General features: G+C 39.7%; 1 protein-coding gene across 1 annotated transcript; it reads left to right on the top strand.

The window, feature by feature from the left end:
• Positions 1-9,872: 9,872 nt before the first annotated feature.
• LOC120235510 (transmembrane protein 202-like) lies at positions 9,873-13,484 on the top strand. Its single transcript, XM_039237873.1, has 5 exons — positions 9,873-9,962; positions 10,269-10,521; positions 11,149-11,295; positions 11,884-12,015; positions 12,949-13,484. The coding sequence occupies exons 1-5, from the start codon at positions 9,885-9,887 to the stop codon at positions 13,482-13,484; spliced, it is 1,146 nt and encodes a 381-aa protein (XP_039093804.1). The 5' UTR covers positions 9,873-9,884.
• Positions 13,485-18,510: the final 5,026 nt, after the last annotated feature.

Below are 18,510 nucleotides of genomic sequence, written 5' to 3'. Positions count from 1 at the left end.
TTAATACCTTAGATTTTATTCCTAAGGATAGGTGTTTAGCAGCACATGCATATACACACCCATACAGATACACATAGAGACACCCATACAGATACACATACAGACACATACGCACGTACAGACACACATACACACACACACACACACACACACATACAGACACATACATACATACATACATACACACACACACATACAGACACCCATACTGATACACATACAGACACACATACACACACACACACACACACAGACACCCATACAGATACACATAGACACATACATACATACAGACACACATACACACACACACACACACAGACACCCATACAGATACACATACAGACACATACAGACACACATACACACACACATGCAGACACCCATACAGATACACATAGAGACACCCATACAGACACATACACACATACACACACACATACATACATACAGCCACACACATACAGACATACATATACATACACACACATACATATACATACACATATATACACACACTTCATTTTGACCCTACCTTAGGAAACTCTCCATGTTGGCTTCTTTTCCTAACAGGTGACCTTAGTTACAGCAAAATGACTAGCACCTCCTTACTTCAGGGGGCCTCATTTCAGAGGCTCCTCAGGCTATTCCTGTTGTAAGAACACTTGTGGATTGAAGTCCTCATCCTCCCACACTCCTCCCACACTAAGCATACCCCACACAATGATGAATGAGGGATTCATTGAGTTGATAAGCTTTATTTATAATTCAGTTTTTATACTTTAATTGTAAGACTGAACTGACAAGGAGCTAAGTACTGATGACTCTTCAGGAAATGGAAGTTTTAAGTGAGGTAAGAGGATTGAAGTAGGTCTTAGTGAGTGTGAAAAATGCTAGATCATAAGAAAGTAACCATAGGGGCGCCTGGGTGGCTCAGTCAGTTGGGCATCCGGCTTCGGCTCAGATCATGATCTCACGGTTTGTGGGTTCAAGCCCCGCCTCAGGCTCTGTGCTGACAGCTAGCTCAGAGCCTGGAGCCTGTTTCAGATTCTGTGTCTCCCTCTCTCTCTGACCCTCCCCTGCTCACGCTGTCTCTCTCTCTCTCTCAGAAATAAATAAAACAGGGGCGCCCGGGTGGCTTAGTCGGTTGAGCGTCTGACTTTAGCTCAGGTCATGATCTCGCGGTTTGTGGGTTTGAGCCCCGCGTCGGGCTCTGTGCTGACTGCCAGCTCGGAGCCTGGAGCCTGTTTCAGTCTGTGACTCCCTCTCTCTCTGACCCTCCCCTGCTCACGCTGTCTCTCTCTCTCTCCTAGAAATAAATAAAAATATTTAAAAAAAAAAAAGAAATAAATAAAACAGTAAAAAAAAAAAAAAAGAAAGTAACCATAAAGGCCCTACTAGGAGAGAATGGGTAGTAATTGGAACTAAGTTTTCTACTTTGCTAGAAGGAATGATCTTATAAGAAAGAGACAACCTGGGGCACCTGGGTAGCTTAGTCGGTTAAGCATCTGAGTCTTGGCTCAGGTCATGATCCAGCTGGCACATAAGATTCTGCACTGACGGTGCGGAGACTGCTTGGGATTCTCTCTCTCTCTCTCTCTCTCTCTCTCTCTCTCTTTCTCCTCTCTCTCTCTCTCTCTGTTCCTTACCCCACTTACTCTCTCTCTCAAAATAAATAAACAAAAAAATAGAAAGAGGGGCGCCTGGGTGGCTCAGTCAGTTGAGCGTCTGACTTCAGCTCAGGTCATGATCTCATGGTTTGTGGGTTTGAGCCCAACGTCGGGCTCTGTGCTGACAGCCAGCTCAGAGCCTGGAGCCTGTTTCAGATTCTGTATCTCCCTCTCTCTCTGACCCTCCCCTGCTCACGCTGTCTCTCTCTCTCTCTCTCAGAAATAAATAAAACATTTTTAAAAAATAAAAAAATAGAAAGAGACAAACCTTTCATTGCTCCTTTAGAAGCTGAATGCTCTATTTTATTCTTTCTCTCTTTCTTTGCTTGTAGAGAATTCCTTAAAAAGCTTAAGTGGATTTGCAATAAGATAGCTCAGTAAATCACCCTTCCATACCTTCCCTCTGTTCCAAATACATTGCCTGATAGATGAAGCAGAGGGAGAGGAAGGGAGGGAGAAACATAGTGAGAACTTTTTATGGTCTCAAGTGACTTAGACAGCAATTGTTTCATGTGGGTCAATGAGACATATGTTGTCAGAATGGTCAGATGCATGTTGCCTCTCAATGGAATGAGTTTCTCTTGTGTTTGTCTGCTGTTCATGTTTCATATACTGTCTCTTGCCATACCTGGGATTATCTTGAGTTTGTCATACTGTTTCTCTTGGAAGTTTGTCATCTTCCTCAGATGTGTTCAGACTGAGAACTGTTACAGTTTTGAGCAAGCAATAGATTCTGCCTCTTTAGCTGAGTCAGCCCAGTGTACCACTTGTCTTAGTTTGAGTTTCTCCAAAAGACAATCTTAGACAAAGGTTTAAGCATAAGTAGGTTATTTAGAAGGTACGAATGGAATGCTGGGAGGAGCTGATGCTCCAAATAGCATCAGTACTTCTTCCCTTTGATACTTTATTCTCTATATCAGGATGTTAGGCTATACATAAGGTGGGAAGAGAGGAAGCGAGAAAAGGTAGAGATGGCAATCAATAAATAATGTATTTTTAAGCTACTTACCACTGTGGTCAACTGGGACTTAGTCATGCAGAGAGAATGGGAAACAATATAAAACTCATGCTTCAAAATTATGCTTCCCCCACACAGGGGTAGGGATTTGTTAACTCCCCAGAACATCTGGGTCAGGTTAGGAGAGAAGCTGATAGGAAAAAAGGTGCAGATGTTGGGTACTGGAAGGCTTCCAGAAAACATTCAAGTGTTAAAGCCCAAGAGATACAGGCAGTGCACTAACAGCATCTGCTACTAGACCTAAGAATGTCTGTAGAACACTCACTAGTGATCCAAGGAGCTGACTAGCACTAGGTCCCAGAAAGGCAATCTAAATTAAAGGTGCTATATAACTCTCCTCTTGACAAATAGACACCAAGATGGTACGTAGTCTTCCTTTTGACAAATAAACACTATCTACCTTGGATGAAATGGAATACCACTACTTAGGGCATTGATATTCCATCTGCAACCACTCTACACATAAAGATTCAACCTATTTTTTGGGGCGCCTGGGTGGCTTAGTCGGTTAAGGGTCCGACTTTCGCTTAGGTCATGATCTCGCGGTTCGTGGGTTCGAGCCCCGCGTCGGGCTCTGTGCTGACTGCCAGCTCGGAGCCTGGAGCCTGTTTCAGTCTGTGACTCTCTCTCTCTCTGACCCTCCCCTGCTCACGCTGTCTCTCTCTCACTCTCCTAGAAATAAATAAATTAAAAAAAAAAAAAGACTCAACCTATTTTCTACCACATTATACAATATCTGGCCCCAAACACTCCTTTTTCTCATATTGTGTTCAGCCCTAACATCCTAAGATGAAAAGATGTGAAATCAAAGTATTGATGCCATTTGGGGCATTATGTTCAGATTCCATCCATGATAATGGGAAAAAGATGAGCCAGAAAAATAGGAACCTGCCTTGTACCTCAATAACCATTGAGAAAATTCTACCAGGCAAAGCTAGGGAAGTTTTGCTATTTCATACAAGGAGGAGGAAGCCTATCTCATTCTTCAACCGCTGAGACAGATCTACCTATCTAGATATGATGTCCACATGAGATTGACTACTCAGAACTTGGTCCCGATTGTTTTCTTTGTATCTCATTTCCTTTTCATTCATTCATTCATTCATTCATTCATTTAACAATATTTATTCAGTATCTACAAGAAGTTGGGCAGTTAAACAAGATAAACACATACCTTTTTCTCTGAAGCTTACATTCTAGTGGAGGAGGTGTATTATACAACAAATAATTACTTAATTCCAATTGTGTTAAACACTAAGGAAGAAAAGTATAGAAGATTGTGAGTGTGTAATTGAAGAATTAGTCAATCCAGGCTGAACTGGAGTGCCAGGGAAGCCTTCACTGAGGAAGTAATACTTAATCTAAGACTTGAAGAATAGAGTTTGTCCAGGAGAAGAAAGAACGTCTGAAAAACAGCATTTACAAGAAGGAGTTTAGGACATTCCTGAGACTAAAAGATGGCCAATATAGCTACAAAGCAGTAGTCACAGAGAAGCATAGTGGAGGAAGAGGCCAGACAGATGGGAAGAGCCAGTTCATGTAGACAAAGAGAAGGAAAAAAATGTTTTAATATTTATTTTGTATTTATTTTTGAGAGAGAGCACAAGCAAGGAAGGAGCAGAGAGAGAGAGAGAGAGAGGGAGACACAAAATCTGAAGCAGGCTCCAGGCTCTGAGCTATCAGCACAGAGCCCGACACATGGCTCAAACCCACAAACAGTAAGATCATGCCTGAGCCAAAGTCAGATGCTTAACTAACTGAACCACCCAAGTGCCCCCAAAGAGAAGAAAATTTTTGAACGTCAGGATGGAGGAAGATCAAGATCAATTTTTCCTGTTCTAGAAATTTATATAAATGGAAATACACGTTCTTTTGTGCCCAGTCTCTTTCACTCAACATAACATCTATGAGAGTCTTTTATGTTGTGTATACAATTTATTCCTTTTTTTTTTTTTTTCAGATTAGTTATGCAATTATATGAATATGCCACAGTTTCTTTATCTATGTTCCTTCTGAGGGACATTTAGGTTGTTGCCAGTTTGGGCTGTTGTGAATGAAGCTGCTGTGAACATTTGTGTAAAGTTCTCTTGTGTACATAAGTTTACAAATCTCTTAAATACCTAAGAGAGGAATCACAGATCATAGGGTAACGTTAAAATTGCCAGATTGTTCTCCACAGTTGTACCATTTTACACTCCCACCAGTAATATATGAGAGTTCAGTTGCTCCACATCTTTGCCAACATTTATTGTCAATCCTTTTAAATTCATCCACTCTAAGTGGGACAAAGATAGTATCTCACTGTTGTTTTAATTTGCATTTCTTTGATGCCATTTCCATTTTCCATTTGTATATCTACCTTTGTAAAGTATGGTTATTCTCCTGTTCATTTTTAAAACTAAGCTGTTTATCTCATTATTAGTTGTAAGAATGCTTTGGATACTTTGGATACAAGTTCTTTGTCAGCTATATTTTGCAAATCTTTTCTCCCACTTATATGTGGATTTTTATAAAAACTCAGCTTACAGACACAGGAACAGATTGGTGGGAGGTGGAGGATCAGCGAAATGGCAGAAGGTGGTCAAAAGGTACAAACTTCCAGTTATAAAATAAATAAGTCATGGGATGTAATGTACAGCATGGTGAATATAGTTAACAATACTGTATTCTGTATTTCAAAATTGCTAAGAAAAAAAAGAAGAAACTTATAACTATGTATGGCAATGGGTGTTAACTAAACTTAATGTTGTAATCATTTACAATATATTAATGTATCAAATAATTATATACCTAAAACTAACATAGTGATATATGTCAATTATATATATTTGAAAAAGTCATTCCATTGCCTTCTGGGCTATCATTATTTCTGATGAGAAATCAGATACACATCATTGATCTTCTGTCACATGTAGCTTTATTCTGGCTGCTTTTAAGACTTTATCTTTGGATTCAGCAATTTATGATAGGTTTAGGTGTGATTTTCTTTGTATTTATCCTTTTCGGTTTCTTTCTGCTCTTTGGATCCATACCTCAATGTCTTTCATAAAATTTGGTAAGTTTGCAACTACTATTCTCATTTATTCCAGGACTCCAATTTCATCCTTTTATGGTCCAGTTGGAATTTGACACTTTATTTTTCTTCAAATTTTTTCTTTCTGTTCTTCGAATGGGAGTTTCCATTAACTTATATTCAAGTTCACTGACTCTTTTTTTCCTACTTCCTCCAATCTGCTATTAAATCCATACAGTGAGTTTTTCATTTTAGTTACTGTATTTTTCAGTTCCAGAATTTCCATTTAGTTTTTCTTTTAATATTTTCTCTACCTTTGTTGAGATCCCACATCTACCCATTCATTATGCATTTATCTTCTTTTCAGTCCTTATAAGAATTTATAGTGGCTATTTTCAAATCCTTTTCTGATCACTACAACACCTGGATCATCTTGAGGTCAGTTTCTCTTCACTACCTTCTTCTTGAATCTGGATATTTCCTTTTTCTTCACAGGTTTAGTCATTTTTTTGTTGACTTCTGGACATTATCTTTGATACATTATAGCACCTCTGATCTCTGTTACATTCTTCTGGAGAGTGATTTTCAGTTCTTTCTTCCATTTTTAAATCAGGTTATTTGTTCTTAGTTGTAATTATTTGTGTATTTTGGATAACAGTCCTTTATTAGACGTGCCATTTGCAAATATTTTCTCCCAGTCTGTGTCTTGTCTTCATATATTTTTGACCATGTCTCTGCAGAGCAGAAATATTTAATTTTAATGAAGCTTAGTTTATCAATTATTTCTTTTATGGCTTGTGTTTTTGGTGTTATATATAAAAAGTCATTGCCATACTCCAATGTTACCTATTTTCTCCTATGTTTTCTTCTATGAGTTTTATAGTTTTGTGTTTTGCACTTAGGTCTATAACCCATTTTAAATTAATTTTTAGGAAGGGTGTTAGGTCTGTGTCTAGATTCATTTTTTTGTATGTGGATGTCCAGTTGTTCCAGCACGATTTGTTGAAAAAACTCTTTCCTCCATTGTATCGCCTTTGTCTTTTATCAAAGGCCAGGCGACTATGTTTATGTGAATGTATTTCTGGGCTCTCTGTTTTGTTGATCTATTTGTCTATTCTTTCTCCAGTACCAGCTGTCTTGATCACCATAGCTATATATTAAGTCTTGAAGTTGGGTAGTGTCAGTCCTCTGACCTTGTTCTTCTCTTTCAATACTGTGTTGGCTATTCTAGGGTGTGCGGGTGTTTTTTTGTTCTTGTTTTTGCCTCTACATATACACTAAATCAGTTTGTTGGTGTCCACAAAATAACTCGCTGGGATTTTGACTGGGATTGTGTTGAATCTATAAATCAAGTTGGGAAGAACTGACATCTTGACAATATTGAGTCCTGCTACCCATGAACAAGGAATATCTTTCCATTTATTTAACCCTTTGTTTTCTTTGATCAGAGTTTTGTATTTTTCCTTATATAGATCTTGTACATATTTTTTAGCTTTCTAATCAAGTGTTTAATTTTGGGGAAATTATATTGTGTTATATTGTGTTTTTAATTTTAAGTTCTACTCATTCATTACTGGCATATAGGGAAATTATTGACTTTTTTTTTTTTTAAATAATCTCTACACTCAATGTGGGACTCAAACTAACAACCTGAGATCAAGAGTTGCATGCTGTACTCGCTGCAGAGCCAGCGAGGCACTGCAGATATGATTGGCTTTTGTATATTCACCTTCCTATAATCACTTATTGTTTCAAGAATTTTTGCTGTTGTTGTCAATTCACTGGGATTCTCTACACAATCATGCCATTTGTAAACAAAGGCGGTCTTATTTCTTCCTTCTCAATTTTTATACATTTTATTTCCTTTTCTTGTCTTAAGGCATTCAAGTATGATATTGAAAATGAGTGGTAAGAAGGGACATTCTTTCCTTGTTCCTGATCTTAGCAGGAAAACTTCTGTGAAATTCATAAGTACGTCTGAGTTTCCCCTCCTTAGGTGGGACAGGATGGGAGAGTGAGTGTAACATGAAAGGTTACAGCAGGCTGGAGTTGAGTATTTCCTTTTACCCAGATTGATTAAGCTCTGATAAAACTCCAATAGTTTAGGCTCTGGTAAAAAGTTTCTCTTTAAGGAAGGCCTTGTTAAGAAGAGCAGAATATTCTGGCATGTTTCAAAATGGTTCCTTTTCTCCTCCTCTGGTGTAAGAGGACTTTTCTCTGATGTTCACCGTGAGAGCCTGATCAAAGTGCTGGAGGTAAAACTCACTAAATTGTAGGGATGTCCCTAAGATTGGATACCCCCAGAGTTTGTAATCTCTCAGAGTTGTCCACATTAAACCTCCACCAATTCATCAGCTACAGTTCAGATTTTCCTATCCTCATATTGATTCCTGCAGGGGTTTATATACCAGTCAGTTGTGATTCTCTGTATTTGACTATCTCTTCAATTTTGAGAGCCACAATTTGCCTTGTGATCTCATTTTTCTGACAAATCTAAGAAGAGTTGTTGATTTTTCAATTGTTTAGCTTTCTACTTATTGTTATAATGGAGTGACCATCTCCAAGCTCCTTGCATGCCGTACTAGAAAGTAGAAACCCATTTTTTTTTAACGTTTTTTAGTTTCACTCAATCAATAAGCATTTCCTGAATCATTGTTATATTCCAAGCAGTCTGCTAGATATTGAGTATACGAGGATAAATCCTTACTGCTGAAGTTGATAGACCAAAAGGAAGTATAGACAAATTACGATACTAAGTATAAGTTATGAAAGAAGTAAGCACAAGCTGCCACAGGAGCACAAAGTCTGGGACTGAGGGTTGAATTCAGAGAAGCCTTCCCCAAAAGGGATAGATTCAAGTGAATCTTGACTAATATTAATTCAGACAAAGATAAAGTGGTAAGTGTGATAGACATCGTGTGTAAGGTAAATACCATTTGCACCATGTGCAAGATTACTTTAAGAAACTGCAAGGAAAATAAAGTTGTTTGGAGCACAAGAGAACATGGAGGGAGAGAATGAGCCTAAACGTCACTAGGCTTTCTACTTCATGACAATAAGAACCATGTTCAGCAGGAAACAGATGGCTCACTCAAACTAGTTAATCTGAGAGAGTTAAGGAACTATTTATAAAGTCCTCTTTGAACTGAAAAGGATTTGGGGAAATGATCAATGAAAAGTCATTACCATTCCTAAACCTGATCATACAAGTGAAAGGAGCAGTTAATAGAACAGAAAAGGGTGGCTCTGTGGAGAAGGCTGCCTGTGAGGAGCTCTACTTTAGGTAAAAGAACACAGACAACCATCTGTAATCTGGTAAGGAGAGAATCAGGGAATAAACACACAGACCTCTGGACCTCTGATCTTCTGCCCACATCTGCCATTGGTTAAACCTAATCAGGGACTGGATGGCAAGGGAATCCGTTGATGTAGTCCATATCAGTCAGCCTCCTTGAACAAGAACAAGGATGAAGAGTGGATACAAAGGGATAAATGAAAGATATCCAACACATCACTACACCTCAGTACCGAACACACAACACCTGGCACAGAGGAGGTATTGAATGATAGAATGAGGTCAGATAGGAAGCAGAAGTCTAATCTTGCTGGTTTTAATTAATTCATGTTAAGAAGTTAGGACTTTACCTCATAGCAGTGGGGTGCAATCAGAACAGAAGAGACACACATCAGATTTGCAACTTAGAGGCAAATTTGTCAAGAATAAACTGAAGCCTTATAGCAGAAGTAACAGGTAAAAGGCTGTTATAGCAATCTAAGACAGATATGACAACAAGATGTTCTAAGAAAAAGGAAACAAAAATGAGATGGACTTAAAAGCATCAAAGAGTTGGAATTGCAGGAGATGGTGTGATTGACTGGCGGGAGACAAGAAAAGAACATAGGAAGGCGGTATAGGATGAAAAGAAAAGAGGTCTTGAGACCTCTCAGGTGTGGTGTGTCTATAGGAAACTTGGGTTTATCAGGCAGTTTGCTAGGTGTTTGGAACTCAGTAGACATCTGGATTGAAGGAAGGGATTGGACTAGATCTAGCAAATGAGACAGAGACACTGTACACTTCCTGTTAGTTCTGTTTCCTGGTGTGGGGGAGGGGCAGGAAAGTGTGTTAGGTCAGAGTGGGTTAGGTTCTACGGCAGTTGAGAAGAGCAGTGACCCAGAAACTAAGATGGAAAGAAGGGAAGGAAATGCCATGCCCTTCCACAGAGTTTACAATTCCAGCATCTTGGGTTACCCAACATATAGGGTGAGGTAGCCTTTTTGTAGGCTAAGTAGTGTGGGGTTCTTTTGCAGGAAGCAGCTTGTGTATGGCATGGGGGAAATGTCAAGGTAGGAAAGGCAAAGATCACTCTAACTTTTTTTTTTTTAACTGGGGACAGTTAAAAAGGAATATATTTACAAGTTGTGGGAGGCTCTGGAGAAAAAGACCCTGATGTGTGAAGGGAGGAGGAGTTCCCACCTAGTAGAGGACCCAGGGCTTGTCTTTTCTGTGAGCAGAGGTGGAGATGCCTGAGATGACATTCATGATGTCCTCCTCCCTTCCTCACCACAGCCAATTCTCCCCTACCGCATGTACCACTTCTCTTCCATGTCACCATACCAGCAGCAGTTTCTGGAGAGGACCAGAAGCTACATGCGCATCTTCTGTGCTGGCCTCTTGGGCTTCATCTTTGTCCTGCTGATGTGCTTGTCCCCTTTACATTGGGTGCAGTTCATGGTAATGAAAGATAAGAAGAAGCTCTTTGCGGGGCTCTGGACCGTATGCCACCATGATCTCTGCTGGAGCCATGTGCCAAAAGCACCCTGTGAGTGCCTTCCAAATCCTAGAGCCCCCTCCTTTGGTAGATCTGTTCAGATCCCTCACAGCCTTGCCTTTCTCCCTTTCTCCTTCCCACAACCCTACCTCTTCTTTTCTCCCCTGATTCACAAGCATGTAAGGACAGCTCCTCCAAACAGGGTAAATTTACCCAAGTTTGTCTTGACTAGACTTCTCCAGCGACTTCAAAGCCACAGCTCCTTAATTATTGGAAGCTAATGCCTAGTGACCTTGTGCTTTTACTTACCTCTGTACTCACAACTTCCTTAAGGGGAAGCATAGTAATCGTTTGCACCTTAATATGAAAGTTACCTCATAATACACCTCTCAAGTTATAGTTATAATTTCAACTTTTCTCTCATTGTGGAATAAATTATTTCCTTCCCTGTTAAAGGAATTCCACATGTCAATGAGGAGATGGAAAGAGGGTCCTTACTGATGCCTGTGAAGCCACCCACTTGGTGGCTCCTTAACTCTGACTCCATTATATGTAAGACAAGCACTAATTCCGTCCTCCTTTGCCCTTCAGTCCCTTCCCTAGAACCTGTCTAGCTTTATTAGGGGGCAGGTCACCTCTGCTCCATCCAAGCCTCTCCTTTTCCACTTCTCCTGGCAGACTACCTCCAATACTCCAGGGCCTTCTTCCTCATCTCTGTCTTCATCATCCTCATTATTATTATATGGCTCAGCATCTCTCCCACCAAAGGGCCAGGAGACAAAACCTACATAGATCTGGGCATATCCATCTTCTCCTTCATCTCAGGTACAACATGATGAGGTTGGAAAAGTTTGTCCCTGGAGTCCTTGTAGTTCTTCTCCTTCTGGGCCAATTTTCCTTATTTTACCAAGTCATTCCCTGCCTCACATCAACACTGCCATCATAGGACAGTGTCTCTTCACACAAGGAAGAAGGCTTTTGATAAGCTTTTACTCCTTATGGGGCTATTGCCTCTTTAATGGGGGGACCCTGAAGAGATTAGGGTCCTAACTCAATGGAAACATCTCTAGGAGTTGTTATCTGATGGACTAGCAGAGGAGATTTCCTAGGCTGGAGGCCCTTCTGGCATGAAGAAAAATTTCTTTGTAGCTAGCTAGTAACTGCTCTATTGGTCTTATCTATAGGCCCCACCTTGATAACCTTATTCCAATCAAAGCAGAAGCCTTTTGCTCTCTCATCTTAGTTAATTGCCAAATGGGTCTTCCCATGACCACTGCCATGGAATAAGCCTCCATGGCATAATTGAGATGGTTGAGGTGACAAGGAAGTGCAAAGAGAGGGAAGAGGGTGGAATGGGAGGGATGGCAGAAGGAGGGTTATGATGGGTAGTGATAGCTTTCATTCTGATCCCAGGCACCTGCCTACTCCTCTGCCTCATTTTGTTCCTGATGCAAGTGAAATTGTACAGTAGGAACGTCTTGGAGTCCCATTTCTTATTAGCCTACCGCCTCAGTTGGTGGGGCAGTGTCTTCTACATGATAGCTGGTGAGTTAATGCTCCTGTTAAACAGTGAAGGCACAGAAAAGGCATTTCTACATAGTTGGTCCCCCTCTCTCTCTTCTGCTTTCTTTTGGTTGTATGTTTGACATGTTAGAATCTCATAATTTGGAAGGGCTCTACAAGAGTTATTTCTATGTCAGTGAACAATTCTTAATAGCAAGTGCTTCGAATTTAAAACATTTTTTCTATAATGATACCTGTCCCTACACAGGAAGGAGCAAGATTCAGGAAGTAGAGGAACAAGGAAAAGACATTAATTGAGCTATGAATAGTTTCTCTGTCCTTCCAGAAGACAGCTCTTAAATTTCCTTTTTATTATACCAAATAACCTCTCCAACTTATGGATCTCCAAAATAAAGCTTCAACATATGACATATGTTCCTCTGTAATATTACCAATATAAAGCAGGGCTATAATATAGGAGTTTTGTTGGTGCAACATTTCACCTTTAATCCTTCTAGGCCACATACTTATTTTTATTCATTAATTAACAGTGGTCTCCAAACCATTGCATCATACACCCTATTAGTAAAACACTTTTTAGCAAGCATTCTGAAAAGACACATGTTTATTTATAAAATATGTACATGTATTATACCATTAATATATTCATTACATTGTAAAATATACTCAAAATGGACCTGAAAACAAAACATTTTAAAAATACAAAAAGAAACTACTATTTTCCTCCTGTGCCCCAATGAATTGGCTTGCATACCCCTTGGGAAATACTGTACCTACAGAAGAGCTGGGATCAAGGTTTTGAATCCCAGGTCCCTAAAGATAATGAACAGGACATTCAGAAATGTAAAGCAAATTCTATTATAACTAAGCCAGTACATCAGGGGAGTTTGATGACTTAAGATTTTATCTATTACTGATCTACAATGCTGACCCTGACCTTCTCTTTTTCTCTAGGGTTCCTCTCTGGACTCAATCACATAAGTTCTCGGGTTTCTTCTCCAGATCAAAATCTCCTTGTGATTCCTATAACAAGGACAAGAATAGGAAATATAACCAGAGTAGACCAGAGGCTAACTGAAACAAATGTAGGTGTTTCTACGTGTATGAGTCAGGCACCAGAAAGGCAGCTGGGTTCAGTGGTACAATCAAGTGTCTGTGTAGAGAAAGGGACTCAGACACAGGCAGTAACCCCAAAAGTGCTAGAAAGTCAGATTGAACCAGAGGTCCAGGCTGAGTCAGGGACCCATACAGAGCCAGAGATAGGAAGTGAATCAGCAATAAAAGATGGGTTAATAACTACAAGGTTAGCTACTGAGATAGAACCAATTAACACAGTAGAGCCAAGGCCTGAGGCAGAGGGAATTGGGAGTGTGGCTGAAGATATGTCAAGCAATACCCTTCAGGGTAATGAAAACAAAATGACCAAAAACTGGGATTATGAGGATATAGATTCAGCTGAGAAAAATGAGGATGACAAGACAAAAAATTAATCTTAGTTATACGGTAATGAGAGCAGTGATATTAAAAAAACAAACAAACCCTAGCAGGCTTAAAGATGTTTTGTTGGGTCTGTAAGAAGTGTGGTAGGAGCATCAGAAGTAATTCTGATATAATAGTATGATGACTCTTTTGAACCCCACCCTGCCGGATTACACCTCCTTCATGGAGAAAGTTGGTATTATGGATGAAAGAAAGCCATTTGTATGGGTTAGGCCAAAGGTACCAATAATGTAAGGATCACAAGGAAAGAAATGCAAAGCTTATTAAAGGAAGTTTCCATGTTAGTGTTATGTGCTTTCAGTGGGAAAGGTTGGCAGGAGACGAGACGCCCAGGCCACCGAGCCTTTCCAGATTTCCATGACCACACATGGCACATCTCAGTGGAACTGAAAAAGCTTTCAGTGTGTAAATTCAAACTCTCATTCTTGATCCTTACTTCCCTAATTCATTAGGCTGACTTTTGGCAAGCATTTAACTTTCTTGGGCCTAACATCCTTCATTGACCAATTAGAGTCTGAGATTTCCTCTAGTGCTATTTATGGCCATGAATGATAAACAATGGAGAAGTTATTCCTTTGGCCATTGGCTCCTATGACCCCAGATTATTTTAGCAAGTCACTTAGTCTAGTCAGAGGAACTAAATTCAGTTCTCTATCTTCAAGGCTACTTTTGGCAACTCACTTCTTATTTTTTCACTTAGGTATCTCATTTAAAAATGTAGCTGAATCCCACTGTTTTTAACTGTTTGGAATAACTAGAAAGGAAGAAAAGAGAGAAAGGCAAAAGGACTGAGACTCTGTGACACAGTCTACCACATAGACCCAGGGAATTTCAGTGAGGCCTTAAACAGTTTCACAAAGGAGATTGTGGCCTTTGAAACCAGAAGTTAGGTTTTTGGTTGGAAATATTAGTAGTTCACCATGAAAACCCACTCTTAACTCCTTAAATAGTCACTATCTTACTATTGCTGGCTGCCTGCACCTCTAGCTAGTCAGTCAAATTTTATGACCCTTAATTTTGTCATCTTTAAAAGTGGCTTCAATAAATGATACCATCTCTATTCCACATATTTTACATATTTACTTTTCTGGTTAGATAAGGAACCAGGAGACAGAAGAAGTTGGACAGGGCAGGAAGCATTAAAAGATAATCCTCCCAGCAAATATGAATTAACAGATGTCTGCCTTAAAGTGCAAATTCTCTAAGGGGATAGTTAAAAGTTTGGCCATACTTTAATTTGTATTACTTAAATCAATTAGATATTTACATAGCCAAATGCGATTAAGCAGATGCTTTGATAGATGAGAGAGGAGAAAGAAGACACTTTGCAAAGGGAAGGTGTAGTGGGGGGAGAATTTTGAGAGCTTTCTGTCAGGATGAAGGGGCTGGTTACCTGGCGGAGGGGCAGGCATACTGAAAGAGTAAGAAGAAATGTGGGAGACTGGTAAAGACAAACTTCATCTCTATTACATCTTTGTCTACAACCATGAAAGTATCTGATGTTTGACTAGTTTGGAAACCTGTAACCGCCATTTTCTTGTATTCATACCCGTCTTTCCATGCATCATCCATTCATCAAAAAATTGTAAAAGAGTTACTGAACATTAACAAGTAGTTCACTGTGTAGAGGGGGATAGAGACAATAAGAGTAAAGGGTAAAAAACAGGTTTCTGGAATTCTCATAGCACACAGAAGGCTCAGCCCAATTCAGTCTAGGGGCTTAAAGGAAAGCCCCTGGAACTGGTAAAACATGAACGAGCTCTATTTTGAAAAAGAAAAATGATAACTAGAACTTCATCTAGGAGGAGAATCACTGAACAAGTCTTTCTTGTAAAATTGACTTTCCCAAAGTTTCTGGAAAGAGAATAATATTACAGCAACCTGTTCTTAAAAGGTAAGAAGGAAAAACAAAATTTACTCAGCCATTTTTGTTCCATGCTTGGCTTTCCTTTCTCCTTTCTTTGTCCTGTTTACCTTTTGCTACCCCATTCCTTTTTTGAGTAATATCCATTCCTTCCCACATTTTCCTACACATGGAAATTTTACCTTTTTTTCAAACCTTATACCCAATATCACCTCTGGGTTTCCTTATGGAGACCCAAGGGCTCAGGTAACTATTTGAAAACCTTGTATAAAACTCTGGGTTTTAGAAAAGGTCCATGATCTAGCATTAAAGGAAGGGTTTATTTCCTTTTCTGTTATATTTGCTCTTTGGAATATTTTTGAAAAGCTGTTCTGGGGCGCCTGGGTGGCTTAGTCGGTTAAGCGACCGACTTTCGCTTAGGTCATGATCTCGCGGTTCGTGGGTTCGAGCCCCGTGTTGGGCTCTGTGTNTTGAAGAGGCAGAGGGAAAATAGGTGAAATAGAAGATAAAATTATGGAAAAAGAGGAAGCTGAGAAAGAGAGAGATTAAAAAATCTGGATCACAAGGGGAGGGTTAGAGAACTAAGTGATTCAATGAAATGGAACAATATCGGGGCGCCTGGGTGGCTTAGTCGGTTGGGCATCTGACTTTCGCTTAGGTCATGATCTCGCGGTTCGTGGGTTCGAGCCCCGCGTCGGGCCCTGTGCTGACTGCCAGCTCAGAGCCTGGAGCCTGTTTCTGTCTGTGACTCCCTCTCTCTCTGACCCTCCCCTGCTCACGCTGTCTCTCTCTCTGTCTCCTAGAAATAAATAAAACATTAAAAAAAAAAAAAAAGAAACGCTGTTCTATAAGTTCCCCTTCTAAGAGTAGATGAAAACAACATAAAACAATATTAAACCGTGATCCTTTTCTTTCTAGTCCTTCTGTGGTGGGAAATTGCTATAGTTCCTCTACACTTAGAGGAGGTATTTGCCTCACTGCTCTCCTCTTCAAGGATCCTGGGCCCCCCTGCGTGGCTAAGCTAGCTCAAAGGGCCTGCATTTGCAGGAGGGACTAAGGAAGAGAGTATCGATGCCTCATTCCAGAGTGTCAGTGCTTCCTCTTCCTCCTCACTGTCCCAACTTACTCTCAGAACTAAATTAAAAATTTTAGTGTCACGGATGAATAAAGACAGTATAATCAACATTCAAAAACCAACAGCTAATTTAAATTAGCCATATAACCAGTAGCAAAACTGTAACAATAAAGCTAATAAGAGTAAAGAAAATACATAATGAAAACAAACGTGAAGGATCTATGTGAAGAAAACTAGAACTTACAAGACAGAACAGAAAACTTATTTAAATAGGAATATGCCACTTAATTAGTCACATTCCAGCCTCCTCTATAGCTAGAGCTGATCATATTACATGTTTGTGGCCGATGAGACATCAGAGGAAGTATGCTGTGGAGTCACAGAGAATATGTATTTGCTTGGCAAACACTCCTGGTGCTTCTCCCAGCTTTTTCATTCTGCCTTGAATGCTAGTGTGATGGCAAGAGCTGCAGCAGATCATCTTAGAAACACGAAGCAACAAGCATGAAGTAGAAGCCAGCATCTGAGGATGGCATAGCAGAAATGTAGAAAAAAAGCTTAAGTCCTTAATGACATTGTGGAGCTGGTGAAACAATGCCAAGAATGACCTCCTTCCAGAATTCCTGTGAAATTCATGTGAAAAAAAAAAAAAAGCCTTAATTTTAAAGACAATGTCAGTTGGGGTTTCTATTACTGGCAGCTACATACTTTTCTAGCAAATGCAAAGTATAAATACTACAAAACATAAATATAAAATCAGATGGTGGAAGAGAAGGAAAATGAGGGGAAATATTCTAGTGCTGATTTAATCATTCCCATAATAGGAAGTCATTAGACCCATCTGTAACAAAGGGAATTAGAGAGGTGCCTGAGTGACTCAGTTGGTTAAGCATACAACTTCAGCTCAGGTTATGATCTTGCAGGTCATGGGTTTGAGCCCTGTGTCAGGCTCTGTGCTGACAGCTCAGAGCCTGGAGCCTGCTTCAGAGTCTGTGTCTCCCTCTCTCTCTGCCCCTTCCCTGCTTGCACTCTGTCTCTCTCTCCTTCAAAGATAAACATTTTTAAAAAAATTTTTATTTGCTCATTTTAGCCACGAGAAACGGGCACCCTCCTACACTGTTGGTGGGAATGTAAACTGGTACAGCCCCTCTGGAAAACAGTGTGGAGGTTCCTCAGGAAACTAACAATAGAACTCCCTTATGACCCAGCAATAGCACTGCTAGGAATTTACCCAAGGGATACAGAAATGCTGAGGCATAGGAGCACATGTACCCCAATGTTCATAGCAGCACTCTCCACAATAGCTAAAACATGGAAAGAGCCTAAGTGTCCATCAACAGATGAATGGATCAAGAAGATGTGGTTTATCTATACCATGGAATACTACATGGCAATGAGAAACAATGAAATCTGGCCATGTGTAGCAACATGGATGGACCTTGAGGGTGTTATGCTGAGCGAAATAAGTCAGGCAGAGAAGGACAAATATCATATGTTTGCACGTATAGGAGGATTAGGAGGAACTTGACGGAGGAACAAGCGGGAGAAGAAGGGCGGAAATGGTGGGGGAAAGGGAGAGAGGCAAACCATGAGAGACTCTTGAATGCTGACAAAAACTGAGGACTGATGGATGTGGGGGGGAGGGGGGGATGGGCATGGAGGAGGGCACTTTGGGGATGAGCACTGAGTGTTATGTAGAAACTAATTTGACAATAAACTATTTGTAAAAAAAAAAAAATAAAATAAAATTTGTGAAAGTAAATAAATGTAAAGTACACTTAAACAATCAAAAAAAAATTTTTAAAGGGAATTAAAGATATATATAAAGTTATCATTATAAGTGTATTCAATAGAAAAGATGCAAACTTTCCAACTTACTAGAAGAAACACAAAAAGTGAAGGAAGCACAGACCACATTTTGAAGGAAATTTATAACAGAAGCATATCTGAAAATAATGATATCCTCAAAACCCAAATAACTCATTAATGAATGTGAATACTTAATATTTAACTAATAAAAGAACTACATGTTTCAGATTGGACCACAAAACAAAATCTGAGTGTTATATACAAAATG

The sequence above is a fragment of the Hyaena hyaena genome, unplaced genomic scaffold, assembly GCF_003009895.1.
Source record: "Hyaena hyaena isolate Hyena2069 unplaced genomic scaffold, ASM300989v1 scaffold_130, whole genome shotgun sequence".
Lineage (NCBI taxonomy): Eukaryota > Metazoa > Chordata > Mammalia > Carnivora > Hyaenidae > Hyaena > Hyaena hyaena.
This window is presented reverse-complemented; position numbering and strand designations above follow the sequence as displayed.

Coding starts and splice junctions, on each gene's coding strand:
- LOC120235510 (XM_039237873.1), top strand. CDS start 9,885: ATGGAAAGAAGGGAAGGAAATGCCATGCCCTTCCACAGAGTTTACAAT. Junction 9,963..10,268: donor TGGGTTACCCAACATATAGG/GTGAGGTAGCCT, acceptor TCCTCACCACAG/CCAATTCTCCCCTACCGCAT. Junction 11,296..11,883: donor CATCTTCTCCTTCATCTCAG/GTACAACATGAT, acceptor TTCTGATCCCAG/GCACCTGCCTACTCCTCTGC.